A 16,657-nucleotide genomic window follows, 5' to 3' on the forward strand; every position below is an offset into this window, starting at 1 on the left:
ACATGCACATATCATATTTAACATAGCTAGAGCTGCAAAAGCTAAAGATAATGTTAAACATAGGCTTTCACTTGTCTAAGCGGAGAGACATATTGCAGTTCAGCAAGGTCTTTTTCAAAATCCTTCCTAAAGAGAACCAGATCTGCATGTATCAGCATAACTTAAGCATTCCTTGGAGAAAAAAGGTGCAAGGGTTAAGGGAAGTTATGTATTCTGTATAGCTGTTGAAAAGAGATAAATTAGAACTGGTAGTTTCCTTCTATAAAGTCACTTCTGCCTTTGCAGATGCACATCACTGTTAACTATTTAATTTGCTTTCTGATTCTGGTTAAAGATATCAGTTGGAATTTAAGGGTTGATATGCTGGGCGTAGGTCAGAAGTAGATGATTTGGAAGGACGTGACATTTTACCCCCTCCCAGCAAACGCTCCTTAAAACATCCAAATTATATGCAGCACCTAACGTTTTCATTTGAAAGTCTTAAGCTTCCTTCTGCCCGCTTAGAGTATATTACATTTTTACCTCCTGGTCCTTTTGAAAAGGAAGTGATTGACATTTAGGCATTAGGGTGTGCTTTAAAGAGAGGGGTTAGGGGGAGGGAACGCGTTTGAAAAATATCTGCCTACAATTCAGGCTTAAAGTTCATAAAATATGGGCTAATAATATGCTTCCTACGTAAAAACTGCCAAAGAACCATAACAGTACTAAACGCCAAGTTTCCTTAAACCTCTCTGATACTTAGAATGAAACTGATTATTGGTCATTTCAACTTTATCTAGTACTTTTTGACATTAACTGCCACAGTGCAGTCTCCTGTTGCCTTATGGTGGACTTAACTGTTGGAAACTTTACAGGTGCTTAGTTTATACCTGCATTCAGACTAGAATGAAGGCAGTCCTAGGAGAGTTCAAGCCACTGAAGAAATCCCAGAAGTGAAGGATTTTTTTTTATTTATTTATTAAATCTGGTTTTCTTGGGAAAAAGGCTTGCTAGGTATCCTAATTGTGTCAAATTATCAAGCTTTATTTTAAAAGGACAGATCTGCTCCCAGGTGGTTTTGGTAAACTTTTGCAGCCATGAATAGGAATTATGCTTGTTAGGGCATAAATGCTAATTAAAATAGTCTGTAAGTGATAAACAGTTACATAGCAGCTATCCATAGCGTCAGCAGATTTTATCTGTTTCTATTTTTGGTACCTCAGATACTTGCAAACATTAAGGATTGGGATTTTGGAAGTCCTATCTGAGGTACCTCAGCAGTTCCTGAAGAATTCCAAAGTGATGCCGATATTCTGGAAGTGACCCTGTTACTATGGAACATGTATTTCCTTCTCTTCGTGCCGTGTTAGTCAGGGCAGCTGATCTGAAATAAAATTTGGGAGCTGCATTAAAAACAAGTCCTGTAGCCAGTCTTCTGGAATCTCTTCGCCTCTCATTTTCTGTCTGCCATGGTGGCTTGCAGCTTATTTCAGATGAAAGAGGTAGTGATGAGATTTGTGAAAGCCGGTAGTTCTTCCTTGGTTGTATCCTTGGAGTTGTACAAACCGCTAAATGTAGTTTCATGTATGATGAAACATTAAAGTGAAAATGCAAATGAGTAATTTACTCTCGATCTACTTTTGTTTGCCAGGTCCTGGAGAAATATCCTAATACACCTATGAGCCATAAAGAGATTCTTCAAGTTATCCAGAAAGAAGGACTTAAAGAAATCAGGTGAGTTAAGTATCCATAGCAGTAAAACGGGATGATACTTTGGTTCCAGCTTAATTTATTTTCAAACCCTATCTCTTATCAAACCCTATCTCATATGCATCTTTGGGACTGAAATGTTAAATGTTTACAGAATTGAAGTCTAGGTCCCATTTTCAAAAAAATCTCTCAAGTCACTGGTATTCTCACTGAGCAAGCTAAACAAGGTCGTACTTAATTTCCAGATACATGCTACTTGTCTCTGATCTGCAGCTCTTGTGTGAGGTGAAACTAGACATGATCAGGTAGTTGAGGCTCCAGGTACTGAAGTAAACTTGATTGTTTCTTATTTCGTCTTTAAAAAGGGCGGGGGAATAGAACAGACAATTTAATGGAAATGACCTAAAGGAAAACTGTCCAACTTAAATCTAGAAAAAGCAGCCTCAGTTACAAATCTTTTTTTTAACTTTTCTAACTTTTTTTATACTTTTTTTTTTCTTTTTTCCTCATGCTGTGTGCTCTAGTACTATCTGGAGTAGTGTATGGTTCTGCTTTATAGATCCTCATCTTCCCAGCAAATGGGTGTACTGAGTGTTTGGGTGCCCTCCTTTGCCCAGTACAGAATTCAGGTGATACTGATCTGCTTTAGAAAAGCGGAAGAACTCAGATGACAAGTTTTGAATTGCTGTTACCATAGCTTAATTTTCAAGTCCTTGCTCATATGCATTATTTTGAGATGGACATGTTTATTTACTGATATGAGGTAACTACTATGAAGTAGAAAGTATTTCTATTTCTGCTTTCCAATAGCAAAGAAAAAGGAGACAAAAAGGGAATTGAATGCCAGTTCATCTATTTAGGAATGAAATAACTGACCAAGTCAAACTTAGGATGGCCATGTTCTCCACTCCTCTTTGCCTGGCTTAATATAATGATCCATCTGCTTTGCAGGAAATGGCCCAGCAGTAGAGTATCTGCAGTCGATAACAAGATCTTCTATTCAGGTTACAGACAACACAAAAGATCTTGGCTTTTTGGAAATTTGACATTTTATCTAAAAGCAAAGAAACCAAATATATTTCATTTAGCTCTTAAAACTGCTATAGCATATAATTTTTGTCAGCCAACATCAGGAGATGTGACAAAAGTGGGGGTTTAGTTCCTACCCTGATGATAAAATTAATTTTGGAGCAGTACTACATTTGATCATATCAAAGGCTTACTAGCCTTAAGACGCAGCTTCAATAATGTATTAAATATCATTAGTCAAATGCATATCCACGAACATTAAGCATGCTTTTCAGCCCTTTGCATGCTACTAAAGATAGAAGTGCCGTCATCGATGCTGGTGGTCTTGTTGATGCCAAAGCATGAGTCAAGCAATCATTAGACTTTAAATGTGGTGAACTGTGTTTGTTTTTTTTGTTTTGTTTTGTTTTTTGTAACGTAGAATGCTGTTTTGGGGCCAGAGCCTTAGGCAAGGGCTCTGATATGATGTGACATATCTAGTCTGACTAGCCAGGCCAGACTTTCGAATGAAAGGCAAAAAATGGAGGAGACATGATGCCGTGAAGTCTTTCTCAACCTGAAATTTTTCTGTCTGAGTTGAGGATTTAGCCTGAGCTGATAGAAAGTCGTTTCCCTCTCTAACGAGCATCAGGATAGCAAGAGCTCCTCAATGTTCTGAGGTATCTTAAATTCCAAAAGATGTTTGTGGGAGCAGTCAGCTTGCTAAACCTGGTTCCTCTAGTCCAACTGTCCATCTTACTGACTTAGCAGCATTCAGATGCCGTACAGTGGTCTTTCCCTTTAAACACTAAATTGATGTAATAAAGCTTCATTTAGGTTAAGACTTAAGGTTATCAGTTCTTAAACAATTCAGTTCCAGTTAGTACCAGTAATATGTTTGTCTGTTGGTGGCTGAATTGGGTTTCTTAATTCATAGCCAGTTACAGATGGATTTAATGCAAATTAACATTTATTAGTGGAAAATCATTTTAGAGAAGATCTAAAAGTTACAAGATAAGCATGTGGAGCTTACCAGATCTTGAGCCCTCTTATGTGGAGATTCTGGTAGGAAACCACGGCAAAGCCTTTGATGGCAGATAACAGCAATTTCTCTGCACTTACCTGGCTTGAGACCACAAGCAGCTGCTGCGAGGCTCTTTACTTTGGTATAATGGTGTGCAGGTTTGAAGGCAGGACAAAGGCTCTCCTGTTCACACGTGTCAAGGCATTCCTGTTTCAAGTAGTTCCTCTGTGTGGTTTGCTTTTAATAAAAAACAAAATTGCAGATATACTAGATAGAGACCATGTAGTTTGTCTAAATAGTTTATTGAATCTGTCAGTTTTTACTGCAGTGCTTTTTTTTGTTCAGCATCTATTGCCTCATATCCTTAGGTATGTCTACTTTTTTTTCCAATCTTTTATTTCCAGATGGGAAATAATTTTAGAAGTGACAAATTACTTTCCCACAAGACTTTGTGGAATGAGGCAGAGAACAGAACCCAACTGGTGCCCAGTAGTCATCACTTCTGTTTGGCTACGCAGCCAGTCAACTCCTTTCTCTTCTAATGACTCATGGCACATGCTGCCACTTGGCCAGCTGGTTGGGAGGAAGCTTTTGAGGGCATGCTGAAATACTTCAGAGGGCTAGAAGCACTGGTAGTGTTGCAGGGGACTTGAGGCACTGGTAGTGTTGAAGATGCTTTGGAGTTGCAGGGAAGAAGGGTAGCAATTACGATTAGTGTGGGGAAAAATAGTAATAGTGACTCCTGCTACTTGTAGGACAAGTTGGCTGCTTACATGCACAGGGCTGTGTCTTTCAGAAGACACCTTTTCTAGCAATACAGAAGCCTTGGGTGTTATTGACTGACTATCTTAACTGTTTTTGCAATTGTATCCTAGTACTGGAATAAGCATACATGAGCAAAGGTTGGGTTGCACTCTGGACTAGAGGATACTGTTTGTAGAATGAGGGAAGATGCTTACTGTTAAAGGACTGGATTTCATACTATTCAGATAAGGACCACTGAATGATTATGTACATTCTTGGCAGGACACTTTGCCATCAAAATATTTCAGAGATGTTCCTTCATCAAACTTTGCTGATTTCCTTCTCTTCCATTGCAGCATTAGGACATGCAGTGGGAGAGGCACTGGCTTGTGTGCCCCTTCCTTCCTTGAGCCAAGGGCAGTTCTCCCTTCACAGCATGGTTCTAGTAAACTCTCGCTCCCGCGTAACTTCTCCCCCCACGCACAGACATGGCGGGTAGGGAGGCAATGACTTACGAAAGGATGCAGAGTTCTTAGATCCTTTTGGAAAGGATCCACTTCCAATTGGATCCCACTGACACTAGGTGTGAGGGTAGATTATGTCTGAATACAGAAGTGCTTTTTGGAGCTGGGGAGAGGAAACTTTTGGGGGGGGAACTTCCTCTATCAAAACTGTTAGGGTTTCCTTTTTTAAAAAAAAATAAAAAAGGGGGGCTTCTACAGTAAAAGGCTCTCCTGGGCAAAAATTCTTGTCTAGGTAAAGAGAATTAAATTGATAATGAGTGAAAAACATTTTTCACTGTCTTCAGAGAGTTATTAGGAAAATGGTACAACTGAAGCTGTCTGACAGTGGAAGAAGTGTGTATCCGGTATCTGGCAGATAGTGTGATAGTCTCCTCCAGCCACTTCCCAGGTGTTTCAAGTGGAGTTGAGACTTTCTCCTCCTAGAGAGGCATTCCTATCCTTGCCTGGAAGGGGCACTGCACAGAACCCTGCATGAAGACTTGCTGCGCTAAAATCCAAGACTTTATGTTGTCGCAGTAGATCTTGAGTTCATAATACAATTTTTACCTCCCAAAAAGCAGCTGTCATGGTAACACAATTCCTCTTTAGACTCTAAAGTTCTTCAATGTTTTCACAAGTCCAAAGGATATTAAGAGTAGACTTGATCCTTAAGAACGCCTCATGATGACTTTAGAGGCTTTGCTTCCAAGAAATAAAGCGTTTTCATCAGCTCAGTCTGGTTCTTGTCATGACCTTATAGTTGAGGAACATCAATAGGCTATTGCTCAACTTCTTAGACACAATTGGCTTATACAGAATTATCTTGGTGGAATATTTGATAGTCTCATAATTTTTGTGGAGTAAGTGTTCCATATGTAAATGTTGCATATTCCAGAGAATAATATGATAACGATTTCACGTTAAGCAGTAAGGTAAGGTTTCACAGATCTCACTACAGAACTGTGGCCAGGGTTGTGCGCAATGTGAGCAACTCATTAAATGCTCTCCCAAGAGCTGAAAGGATACTGAGCACGTTGGCGCGCTTCTGCGTAGGCACCTCTCCGCTCAGAAAAGTCCCTTTTCAGTATGGCTAGTTCTACTGTCGAGCCACCCTGAGAGCTCAGAATGAGGAACTTAATTCTGATCTGCACATGGTAGATAGTTACCCATTACCAAAGGCAAGGACACTATTTGCCAGCCCAGCATATGGAGTCATTCTTAACCTGCCTTTTAGCCTGAGCATCAGCAAAGCCTGCTTTCCTCTCCCCTCCCTCAACCAGTTTCCAAGTCCAGATGAGTTGCAATGGACTAGTCTCAACAAAGAAGCCTTCTGCCTCGCTTTTGCCCTTTTCAAATCAATGTGTGCCATGGCATTGAAGCGCATGGTGACACTTCTCTTCTGCTATAGCATTAAGGAAGGACCGTGAGGCACCTGCTGTCATTGATCAGAAGAGTCACGTAGCAGTGTTTTACACCAGCACGCTTAGCTTGCAAACTATAAGATTATTTATCAGTCTCAGGCTTCTGGAACTTGCGAAGCACTACTTTGAGGGGGATGTGGATATTAGGACCAAGGAGCCATACAGGGAACTTATTTGGACTTACTGAGCTGACTAAAGATCTGTTTTATTTGAATCTTGGGTGAAAAATGATAGCTATCAAATGGTTGCCTCAGCATGAGGATTAGTGAGATTTTTGTTTTCTGAGGTACATATTTTTAAGTAAGAATCCTTTCTGTGCAGTAAAGCCAGATAGGGATCTTTTCCTTACAAGCAAAGCTACTTAATATTTCCTCCTTTTATGAAGAACAAACTGCCCAGAACATCATCTTTCTAAGCTCTTAACAAGCTCTAGAACTGGACAGGGTAGATTAATAAGCCTGTCACTGATGGGATTATTTTTTAGACTTTTTTTTGGTTTCTGATTTAAAAAGAAAAGTTAGTGTCCGGGTTAGAGCTCCATAACCTGGAAAAAAAATTGGCTGAGGTAAGGAGTAGCTTTCTGTTCTAGGTATAACTATGCAAGAGAGATTTCAAGATGAGTTTTGTCTTCATCCTTGATGTCTGTGATCACAATACTAAGGAAATAACTTCTTGCTATGCAGTCTGCTTGCTGTCTCATTTTAATGAGTATCTGCCTCAGACAACTTGAAATTGTCTGTATTTTAAAGACGACATTGTATTTTTACTGCTGAACTCACAGAAAGCTCAAATCTTAAAAGGAAATTAGCAGAGGTCAGAATAAACTTACTTAGCCTGCAGCCATTTTAAGAACAGTGTATTTGATATGTTGATGAGCTCATTATTAGTATTTTCTCAGTGTCATTATCTGACTAGATGCCTGAAAAATATCTTGTAAGGCAGTACCTGAGAGCAGAAGGAGGCTTGATGTAGTGATCGGAAGGGACCTGTTGGGGGCTTGCATTTTCCACTTGTCCCCTACCTCTTGGTTCCTCATGACAGCAGGATACTGGGAAACTGGAAAATAATGTACTGAAGTCTCCAGAAAATCTAAGAAACCAAATTTGAAGCTTATTTTCCTGCCACTGCTATGTGGGGAGCCTGGCTGGAATGGGGTAGATCAGGTGGGAGCATTGCATACCTGGGAAGACCAGACAGAAATGTTTATGAAATGACCATACCCCATTCAGCTGCAATAAAATGTGCTCAGGAGCACACTTCTATTTGCATAATGTTCTCTGCCCTTAGCTAACCATGTCAAATCTTAAACACAAATTAGGCATACCAGTAAATTTTTCTAGTGGCAAAGACTGTTATATGTAGCTTCTTCCCAAAACACGACCAGGCCTTTGTGTACGTGCATTGTGTTGATGCTTGTGCTCAGTATGTTAAGTGTTTCTGAAGGCACGTGCGGCCTGCAGGACACTGACACATCTAAGTCCTTGTCCTTAGGGGAACTGCAGGGAAAAATCTGCCTCGAAGCAGGTGACTGCTTTCAGTTTATGCCACCTGTGCCTGTACGTTCTTCCCTAAAGGCCTCTGTCTGCATCTGAGGACTGGATAAATTATTTTGGTTCCAGCAGTTGCTTCATAGGCATCCTAGCCCTTCACCTATGCTGTGCTAAAGAGCCTGAGACCGACCGCTGCCGAGAGCGGTGTTGGCCGAGAGCAGCATTGTACTTATTGGCCACAGCAGTTCCACCCAGGAGGTCTGGAACACGTCGTTGGTTTATTTGAAGAAATTAATGATTAGGTAAAGCTTTTCACAACTTTTTAAAATCAAATTTCTAATAAGGTTTTACATTTGCCTGATGATAGCTCCAGCATTCAATAATGTTGAGGTCAGGTAACACAATGTGTGCCAGAAAACTCTGTGTAGACTGTTCTAAAGTATTTGAAACTATTCATTACTTTAGCATTCTGCAGTTAACCATACTAGAAAACTTACTTGAGCTTGCTCTGTTCATGCTGCAGTAAAAACTGCTCCTTCAAGTTTAGCTAATGCTCCTAGGTCAACAGCTTTTAACTTGATACTCCTTTCTGTAGGTGAACCATCACCTTTAAGATGGTAAGATTTTTGCCCCTAAGAAAACTGGTGACATTGCATAGCAACACAACAGCTAATTAACCAGCAGTTTTCCATTTAAAATATATCAGCTAGTCGCTTATCAAATTTCAGGACTCGGTGTTGAAATCTTGTTTTATTCCCACAAGATTCTGGAAAATGTATGGCATCTCAAGCTCCATATTAAAGTCGTTATATCCAAAACTGGTTTTCATAATCTGGTTTGCTTGTCATTGATACAAATGAATGCTCCTATAAATGAGGTCGATCTGTTCTTGGAGGTGCACAGTGATAGGGTGAGAGGCAATGGACACAAGTTGCAAGATAGGAAATTCTGATTAGAGTAAGGAAAAAATTCCTTCACCGTACTTCGAGCTGGAGGTTGGGCTAGATGACCTCCAGGGGTTCCTTCCAATCTAAAGTCTTCTGTAATTCATTGTTTCCAGCCTCATGTTCTTTAGGCGAAGTGGCTGCTCTCCCAAATGCATGGAGACCTGTTCTTTCAGCTTCAGTGCCTCTTGTAAGATTGTCATGAATCATTGCAATACCTCAAAGCCTTACTATTAGGCTTATTTGTGGAAAGGCAGTACTGCTAAAAGGACTGCTTCTCATATGCACAAATGGCGATACAATACTTGAAGTAGGTCATACTCTATTACTACAGAATAGCTTTGTTTTTCCCCCTTTCAGTGTGAAATTGCACATTATGCATAATTATTGCACATTATGAATCCTCTTGGAAGGAACTGTAGCTAGCTGAAGCCATCAGCTGACAAACATTTAAATTATTTGACACATTTAAATAATCTGTGGATAAAGAGAAGTTCCAGGTCAAGCAGTTCATTTGAAGATTACAAATGAACTGCTTGACTTGGAACTTCTTTGAGCTCATGTCACATGGATTTCATAATATCAAGGTGGGGAGGGGATAGGACAGAGGTTTCCACACCCCTGTGGAACCACCAGGATTGGGTTACCTCCACATTGCTTTACTCTTCCTAGTTATCTTCTGGCAGAGTGAAAATGTGGTATAAAATGTCCATATAGTTCTTTACCATAAACATAAAAGGGTATTGCTGATTTCTAAGGGTTATCGCATGCAAGATTTCTCGCTCGCAGCTGGAATTCTGGGATTCTTTACTAATGTCTTGTGGATAGGTGAAGCTTGGATTGGTTGGAAGCACATGCGTTGGTCAGCCTTAGAGGCCATACTCACGTTGGTTGCAAGACTCTCCTTTATCTTTGTTCTTTTTGTTTTGTCACAGGACACTTTGTCTTTCGGTGTTGTACCTAGAGTCCTTGTCTGCAGTTCGCACACGTTTTATCAGGCGAATGACTTGTTCGATTGTAGGCTATAGGACGAAAAGCCGATATTGTTGAAGGGTACTTCAGTTTTATCAAACCCTCCCAGAAGTTGGTTCACTAGCATTAATTCAACCAAAAGTTAAAATAGGTTTCTGTACAACTGAGTATCTGTGCAAAAGCGTGGACGTAGGTTAGTAGGTGATGTGAATAATACATGTAGGGGAAAAATACTGATTTGAAAAATAATTGTTCAAGGAAAATGGATATCAAGAGAGGCAATGTTGTTACCATTAGCAGGGAATGTTAAATACATTCATTATGTGTAGGAGAAACTTTGACTAGGTGACTCTTTCCATATCCATTATTTATATAAAGGTAGGAAATCCCTAATGAACAAAATTGTCCATTTCTCTCATCTTAGCTGAGACTGCAGGAATAGCAGTTTTTGCTGTGTCATCAGAATGAAACTAATGTCCCTTTTTATCACATGAAAGGGAGTGTGTTAGCTCTTGCAAAGAGAAAAGTAGGATGATGCTATAGCGATAAATACTACAGGAATTTAACAGGTTGACATTCTTTTATAGAAACACTCAAGCTATAAGGTCTCCAAAGATATCCAGGTTTGAGCTTTAAGGTTGTCTTCAGTTTCAAGCAACTGGTGGTTCTGTGGCAGAAACGCAAAGGGCAAAAAAACCCAAACAAACAAAAAACAAAACAAAAACCCCAACCACCTTTTAAAAGTCTCTTAATCCTCGGTGCCCCAAAAGCCTCAGAAGGCAGGGACTTCTTTCTGTCGTCTTCCTTGATGAACAGAAAACGCTAATTATTTCTGCTTAGGCTCTCAAGGATGTGAACCTTGGTTCACCACACACAAATATGTATCTTTTATATGTGGACACTGTAAACTTGAATCTTTTGCTTACCACTGTAGACTATCTAAGAAAACCAGACTTCAAGCCTTTTTTTAAAATCTTATCTGGGCCTCAGCACATAATTTAAAAGTCCACAAATGCTCCTGCAGGTCAGATTAATTTGCCATACTAATCTTTATAGATCATTAATTAAAGTAAGCAATCAACCTCAGTGTCTGCTGAAGAACTTCAGAGTGTCCTCCAGGCTGTGGTGGTCTTCATCCACAGGCACCTCCTGGGCCCTCCGATATTAAGGCAGCCCCTCCGACTGCAATCGCTGACCGCACTTGGGTTCGTCAGGACCCTTCTGCTTTTTCACAAACGCTCGTGAACTTCAGCTATTGGCATTTTAAAACTCACTTCAGAGCACGGACGTTTCTGGTCCGCTCTAAAACCACCTCCCTCCCCCTGAAATACCCCCCCAAACCCCGCTGCTGCAGAGATGTGTAAATGAAGCTAGTTTGTATTAGTATTAGTTTGCATTACTAGTTACTTGGCTAGAACATGGGTTACCCGTGGAAACGTAGTCTGGGATGAAGTAGGATGTGCTCGTTTCTGTGGCTTACCAACGCCGAGCTCGTAGCTTCATTGAACTGCTGGCAGCGCGTCTCGCGTCTGCTTGCTGGGCTTCAATTTTGCCTGGAAATGTGAGTCATCAAATACCTCTAGGCATGCGTGAAAGAATGAGAGAAGTAAATTCCTGTACTGCTGCGAGATTTCCAGAGGGTTCACCTAGCTTGTGATAGGAGTTCGTTAACGGGAGGAGGTTGAAAACTGTCTCTAACAGTTGTCTGGGGTTGGCAGCCGCTTCTGAGCCTCTTCGAATAACTCTCCGATTTTTTTTCAGTTTATTTTCAGTCTTCCTCCCTGCCCCCCCCCTTGTTTATGCTTAGAATAAAGCTTAGTTTTAGTGTTACTGCAGATCTGTCTGAAACTTTTTAAATTCAATTGTGGTGGATGGGGAGGAGGGTTCGTATAATGATTAGACAATTGTTGTGCTAAAGTTTTTAAAGGGGTGTTTCTCTCCTTTTTTTGGGTTGCACTCCAACTCCAGAAGGTAAGAACCACTGCTGATTGTTCTAAAGCTGCTGTTCTGTATTAACTCAAGCTGCAAAAGCCTTAATTAAAAAGCAACTGCTTGTTTCACACAGACTTAGAAACAAAGTAATAGTAGTATAACTAGTGTTAATGCTTCTGTTACCTTATTCTACCTTTAGTGCATGCTGTTTGCATTAGCATTTTAGTGCAATGCAAACTTGAAAACTTAATCTGCTTGTAAAGTCTGTGGAAAATGTCAGTTAGGCTAACAGCATGTGAATGCTTAGTGTCTTACAAATTAACATTAACGCTGTCTGCAAACCTGAATCTGTGGGGAGGGGGGGGATGCTTGATTTGCATGATGTATTTCTGTGCATCTTTTGTCTTGGGGACAGTTGGCACTGCATATTGGGTGAAGCAAATTTAACATGCAAAATAAACAGCTGCTTCTAAATCATAAATGTGTCTTTAACAAGCTTGAAGCTGGTACAGTGGTATCTGCTTACAACCTCTCTGCTCTGACCCTTCAGGAGATCTGATTTTTATTATTTTTTTTAATCGAATGTTAAAGTACTAATGGACAAAAAGCTATTCATGTAAACGTCTGATTCAAATGGTGAGCGGGGAGGAAGGGATGCTCCAAAGAACAAAGCAGAGACCCACCCCGAAATGCAGCCGCTCCGTTCGGACGGCTGTATGGAGTTGTGCATGCACTCGGAGCGCTTGCGGCACGGCGAAGCGCAGGCGCGTGGCGCACCCTGCGCCAAGGTCGTGCTCGGAGCGGGGGGCGATGGGGGACTCCCGGCTCCTCCGCTTGCCAGGCTGCTGCCGGCCCCTGCTCCCGGCTGCTGCTGACCCAACGCACGCCTAGAAGCACTCCTGCGCCGAGCAGCATCAGCAGACCCCGCCGCTGTCTGTCTGCGGCGTCCTCCGAAGCCGTGCGGCGGTTCGGCTCTGACAGTAGGTCCCGTGGCAGAAAGGGAGCTATTGGGCGCACCGCTGAAACCTGCGGGACTCTAATGATGTGCACATGTCAATAAATGCTGTAAACTCTCCAAACCATGCTAAAAACAGAGCTTTACTGTGTAGTAACCTTTTGACAGCCACGCACACCCTGCATGTTGTTCAGAGCGCAGTTATTTTGAAGTTCAGATACCGCACACTTAAAATTTTCAGGGCTTCAGTCCGGTATCTTGTCCACACGTGACTGAACAAAAATGTCTCAGTCGCACCTTGTTCTCAAATCGGAACAAATCGGCTGTATTTCTGTGCGAGCTAAGGAACAAGGCTGCTCTGGAAGGGTCCCGTAGTGTGGCCTGAAAGCGGAGAGGAAGCAGCACCTCCTGCCTTCCAGGGAACGGGCAGCCGCTCACAGCAGCCCTGTCTCATCTTAACCTTGTGCGCGTTTACCTGCGCTCACAAACCTCTGCTCCTGCTCAGTTTGAAGCAGCTTTGAATTTTATGTGGAATGTAAAATGCCACGATTTAATGAAGGTTTAAATTTGGCAGTCCTCAGAAGGAAAAATCGTTACGTACGTGTCTGCCTGAAAGTCAAATACCGCAGAGCAACGCTCGGAGGGGCGAGAACCCGGATTGACTGGCCTTATAACCTACCGTTTAAGTACAAAGATTATTACTAAATTAAGTACAAAGATGATTACTAAACCGGTTTAGCCCTTTCAGCAGCCCAGTGAAATAAGTAAGGAACATGCCCATGCTTCAGGCAGAGTAACTATCGCTTACGCGGGATGATCACTTTTTGAGATCAATTTTCTGATTCTTTAATGAAATGAAAGTCATGATACAGAATATTTTAATGTTTAAAATTGAATAAATATTTGGAAGCTGCTGAAAACCTTTGACTTGTTTGGTCAGCAATATATAAAATATAGTTCATATAGCAGCCACTAGTGAAACAGGTTTATAAATTCTGGTAAATCTGTTAAATTGAAAAATTTTTAACTGGGAAGTCGGTGTTAGAAGGGAATAATTCCTAAAACGCGGTATTCAGTGGGAAGCAATGCTGTTGAGAACAGCAGTCTTATCAGTCAGTTCACTGCGCTAGGTAGTCACGTGGTAAGTATTAATGGGTCCTTGTGTTGGACCTATCTCTTATTTAAACAGCAGCTGTCAAGGAAAATACTTTGTGCTGTGTTTTTGATACCTGTGTGTGCGCTTAAACCATTTCTTTTGCTTTTGATAAAGCCAGTTTTGAATGGATGGACATGCTGCTTCCTAGGGTTTTTTTTCTTTTTTTTTCTTTCCCCACCCCCAAGCTGAAATACATTGCAAATAAGGAGGATAATACATGATTTAGGTGGGAAAGTAATATGGTTTAAAATGTCAAGCAGCGAACAAAGCACTGTTTCCTGGTGTTCATGATGAAGATCCTAGATCTAGGCAATAGGATTGGGATTATGCTCCTTGCATTGGCGCAGCGAGTCCTGTTTATACTGAGTTTGCTGCCAGCCTTTCGGCAGACTTTCAGAAGGTCCATGCTATTTTAGCTGCTTAAAGTAAAAATCAGGAAGATTCAATATGCAGTAATAACACCAAGGAAAAACTAATCCTGGTAAACGTTGTTATAGCTATTGGCATCTTCTGAACTGTTGCAAATATACTTTTTCTTACCTTAATGTAAGCTCACTTCAATGAACAAAGCCAATGGTTAACTTCAGCTGAGGCAAGCACAGTTTATTAGTCTAAAACTTTGTTCCGATTTGAACCATCCCTGGAAGTATTGTGTGCATAAATGAAAATGCAGCTAAGAATAGTAAAAGCATATATGTGCCAGTGGATGTGTGCACCTGAAAGGTCATCGGCTGAAAAATGTTTGCCTAGAAGCAGTAAAGGCACGCTGCCGCCGTAAGAGGTTGAACACTGCAGCACTGCTTCGTCCTCCGCGGTTTTGCTTGGAGGCATAGTTCTGCCGTTCGTGATGAACTGTAGTAGGAATGCTTCTCTTGAAGCCATGGAAACTACCTTACGTGTTAGGAACGTGTAACCCGTCTACAGATAACCGGAAAAAGGCTTTGGCCACCGAGCCAAGTACTTGTCTAATGCTTCTGGCATGTGATTTTTGACAAGACACCAGTAACTTTCTGGAAGTGGGGGATGTCTCAGGAAATTATTCTCCACCCAAGGAATTTATCCTGTTGTTGTGAGGAAAATTCTTTTGTGATCAGGAAAGTGATCTATTAAAGCAGGAACTACCAAAACATCTGAATATATATCTAAAAATGGCTTGCATTTTTTTGACAGTCAAAGCTGCGGTATCTCGATTGCGTATATAACATCTTTTAAGTGTACAAATGAGATTCAGTATGAAAACAGTATAGTTAAATCCAGCTAACTTTTGAGGGGCAAGGGGAAAGTCCCTCTAACATTAGCGTTAAGTGAGTTATAAGGGAGGATGAGCCTGGTAAACTGAGCTTCGCTCGTCCCTTTGTTTGAAGTGTGAAATAAAGCAAGAACTGAAGCTGCTCCAGCTGATCAGTAAAAGAAGCAACGTGTGAATGAAGCAGCTGCAGTGAAGCTTTCCTTAGATACCCGGTTACAAACCACTCTGCCAGCTCTTCACAAAACCTGCTGGCTGGGTTATTTTTGTGCTATGTCTCAGATATGCATGTCTAACATGAAGTAATGCTGTGTTTCTCACATTATTTGCTTAGTCCACTTAAAAATCTTCAAGGGTTGAAAAACTGTTGCTGGAAGGAGTACTAGAGCTCTGCTTTATTAGCTGTAAAAAAATATAGGCTGTTACATGTTTTCATTTTAATAAAACAATTATGCATAATTTTTCATATAGTAGCTATTTCTTGGGGAAACCTTAACAGTTCAGTGAAATCATAAGTTTATTCTGTCTAGATGAAGTATCTTCATTCAACTGCCTTGGTTTATATAAAAAGCTTCTAGCTGGATGCCATAGAACTAAATTTAGTGTTGTACCTACTACTCTTTTTAAAAAAGAAAAAAAAAAGGGGGCACCTTGCACCACCAGATAAGAACATCACAAACTACTGTTAGTAGAAGAAAATGTCGTTCTGATTCATAAGCCTTCCCTTGTTTCCAAACCAAAAAAACAAACCAAAAAAAACCCTACACATGATACCAAAGGAGCTCGTGAAGGGGTCACAGAAGACTATTTTTCAAAGCACGCTGAAAATCTGTGTGTGTTCTTAAACTGCTGGTGTGTGGAATACTTGCACATTTATTTGTAGTGATTTGAGAGTGGCTCTGTGCTTTTAATACCGCCACTTGCACCCCATTGCCAGCGCCCGCACAAAAGATGCGCGGGGTAAATGCAAGGTGGCGGCACGGTTCCTGTGCGGTGCCGCGGGGCTGGACCAGCTTTGCTGCCTTCCAGCACCACCTCGCAGCAGCTCCCGCAGGCATCAGTGCTGCTGCTGGGGTGCGAGAGCAGGGGGGGTCTGAGAGAGAACTGGGGAAAGCGGAAACGCAAGGCAGTGGGAAAAGACAAAAATGGTCTTAACTCATTTTTTGAGATTTTTTTGGATGGAAATTGAGGAGTGGGGGAGGGAAGGAACCACAACTCTCCTTGAAGGGGGCATTAAGGAACTAGTTATGAACTAGTTATGAACAGTTATGAACTAGTTGTGTCAGGGTGTTGCTGAACTCCATGTCATATTTTCTGAAGACTCACCATGAATTCTGTTTTGAGGCCTCCAAAACGACTTTCATGTTAACGGTCACATTAACAGAACCTAACGATCAGCAGTATCAGAGGCTGACCCATGGCTCTAAATGCAGAGCAATATGGATTTTGGAGGGGGAATATAGAAGGGCTTGAAGTGAAATGGTGGTTAATGATGAGTCTGGAGCAGGCTAAAGCACAGAAATTTGTCTTTCATTTCTCATGCTTCTCTCCCTGCTGTTTTTGAGATGGAATG

At 41.2% G+C, this 16,657-nt stretch overlaps 1 protein-coding gene across 2 annotated transcripts in view; it reads left to right on the forward strand.

Annotated features, from left to right (window-relative positions):
• Positions 1–16,657, forward strand: part of ASXL2 (ASXL transcriptional regulator 2) — a 129,805-nt gene that overhangs the window by 31,915 nt on the left and 81,233 nt on the right. For both annotated transcript variants that reach the window (XM_067294494.1, XM_067294491.1), the window contains exon 2: positions 1,631–1,713. In XM_067294494.1, the coding sequence (XP_067150595.1) occupies positions 1,631–1,713 (83 nt within the window). The remainder of the gene's footprint in view (positions 1–1,630; positions 1,714–16,657) is intronic.

The sequence above is a fragment of the Apteryx mantelli genome, chromosome 3, assembly GCF_036417845.1.
Source record: "Apteryx mantelli isolate bAptMan1 chromosome 3, bAptMan1.hap1, whole genome shotgun sequence".
Taxonomy (NCBI): Eukaryota; Metazoa; Chordata; class Aves; order Apterygiformes; family Apterygidae; genus Apteryx; species Apteryx mantelli.